The 2,085-nt window shown below is 49.5% G+C and overlaps 1 protein-coding gene across 1 annotated transcript; it reads right to left on the bottom strand.

Moving 5' to 3' along the window:
- Positions 1-223: 223 nt before the first annotated feature.
- Positions 224-1,819, bottom strand: foxd2 (forkhead box D2). The gene has a single exon (XM_029500350.1). The coding sequence runs from the start codon at positions 1,393-1,395 to the stop codon at positions 292-294; it is 1,104 nt and encodes a 367-aa protein (XP_029356210.1). The 5' UTR covers positions 1,396-1,819; the 3' UTR covers positions 224-291.
- Between the last annotated feature and the right edge of the window lie 266 nt (positions 1,820-2,085).

The raw sequence follows: 2,085 nt of genomic DNA, 5'->3' as shown, positions 1-2,085 counted from the left end.
ACAGATGCCAGATTGCAGGCCAGCATTGTTTTTTTTTTCTTTTGTTGTTGTTGTTGTTGTTGTTGTTGTTTTTATATATATAAAAAAAGATCCCTCAAAGTTTATCTTGTCTTTCAATATTATGCACATATTTACAAGTTATAAATAAACTTTACTCTCCTCTTCGAGCCTTAGGAGAGCCAAAACACGCAAGAATATTCAGCCTACCTTCACACAGGACGACGCCACATTTGGCTTTTTAATAAAAGATATTCAAGGGTCCTTTTTTTTTTCTTTGTTTTGTTTAGTTTTTTAGAAAGGACAAGTGTTCATATTCGGGGTTTTGCTGGAAAATGTCTCGCTCTGTGGAGCAGGGTGTAATATGCCCTCCTGTGATAAGTTCAAGTGACTGGAGGCAGAGGCCAGTGCTGGGGTCAGCATGGCCAGGATCTGAGCCTGGCTGCCCGGCTGCGCGCTGTACGAGGAGGCGGTGGAGTTGGCCGCGCCGATGATATTGTCAATGGAGAACGAAGGCCGACTCGGAGCGCTGGAGTCCGTCTTGAGGGGGGGCAGAGACGGACTCAGCTGAGGGTAAAAGGGCTTTCTCAAATCTGCCCCTAAAAGGGAAGGCAGGGGATGCGGCGCGGGGAATATGGAGGCTGACGAGGGCAAGGTGCAGGGGGCGCTGGGGAACGGGAACGAACCACCTGTGTGGTGCGGGTGATACGGGTTGTGGGCTGCGTGGAAGTTCTGCAGCTGGAGTCCATAGTTGTATCCGTACGGGCCGTATCCAAACCCGGGCAGGAAACCCCCGGAGTCCCTGAGGATTTCATTAGTTTGGTGCCTCTTGAAGCGCTTCCTCCTGCGCAAGAAGCTCCCGTTGTCGAACATGTCTGCGGAATCCGGGTCGAGGGTCCAGTAGTTGCCCTTGCCGGGGTTTCCGGGCTCCCGTGGGATTTTCACGAAGCAGTCGTTTAAGGAAAGGTTGTGGCGAATAGAGTTCTGCCACGCCGGGAATTTCTCCCGGTAGTAAGGGAATCTGTTGCTGATGAACTCGCAGATCTCGCTGAGGGTGAGCCGTTTCTTGGGGCTCTGCAGGATGGCCATGGTGATCAGGGCGATGTAGGAGTAAGGTGGCTTCACAAGTGCACTTTTTCTTGGTTTATCCCCAATCACGGTGCCGGCGTCCGCGCTGGATCCCATCTGGTCTGAGGGGCAGTCGGAGCTGCTGAGACCGGGAGAGGAGCTCCTGTCTGCCGCGTTCTGGGAGTAATTATCGTCCGAGTCATTGTCCAAGTTGAACTCGTGGTGAATGTACTTTCCGTCCTTTCCGACCGATATGTCACCGCCAACCACGTCGATGTCCACATCTTCGGACAATGCAGAGCTGTCGGACATATCCGTCCCTAAAGTCATCCTTGGAGACGCCGCTTCTCTTCCCCCTCTCTCCCAGATTTCCTCCTCCTGTGGTCCGGTGAGCCAAACGCTCTCCCTCTCCCTCTCCTCCTCACAAGCACACCAGACTTCTGCTGCAGCTTTATCTCCAACTACTGGATGCACACATGGCTAGAATATACTCAAAAGACAAATAACTCTTTGACCTGTGGCTTTCGCTGCTCCTGGTCAAGCGGGGCCGTGCGAGGTTCTCATCGAGCAGGAAACTTCTGGTGTGAAATAGTTAAATCAAAGATCACCGATCTTGCACCGATGCACACAGCGGTTCGTCTTCAAACACGACGGATTCCGTTTGTGATGAGTTTGAGCTGTGGGTCATTTAAAAGTCGACTTTTGGATATCCGAATGTCTTTCCAAAATCTCTTTTACGCACGGGATTGGGTAGGTATCCAGCCAGACTGTCACTCTACCCTCCTTAGCTCTCAAAAGGTATTTATAGGACCACGCTGATCACGTGGGCTTTGAGTCACTGTTACCAGGAACTGGAGTAGATCACCATGCAAAAAGTAATATCTAGAACATCTCCTGCACATCGAGATCATGTTTGTTTGAAAACCAAAACATAATAATAATAATAATAATAATAATAATAATAATAATAAATGGAAAAAACAAAAACGCAGCCTTTAGGCCTGGCAGTATAAAGATGAT

The sequence above is a fragment of the Echeneis naucrates genome, chromosome 4, assembly GCF_900963305.1.
Source record: "Echeneis naucrates chromosome 4, fEcheNa1.1, whole genome shotgun sequence".
Taxonomy (NCBI): Eukaryota; Metazoa; Chordata; class Actinopteri; order Carangiformes; family Echeneidae; genus Echeneis; species Echeneis naucrates.
Note: the sequence above shows the minus strand (reverse complement) of the source record. Positions and strands in the feature narration are given on the sequence as shown.

Bases quoted from the DNA above. Each gene is read 5' to 3' on its own strand.
- foxd2 (XM_029500350.1), bottom strand. From the start codon at position 1,395: ATGACTTTAGGGACGGATATGTCCGACAGCTCTGCATTGTCCGAAGAT.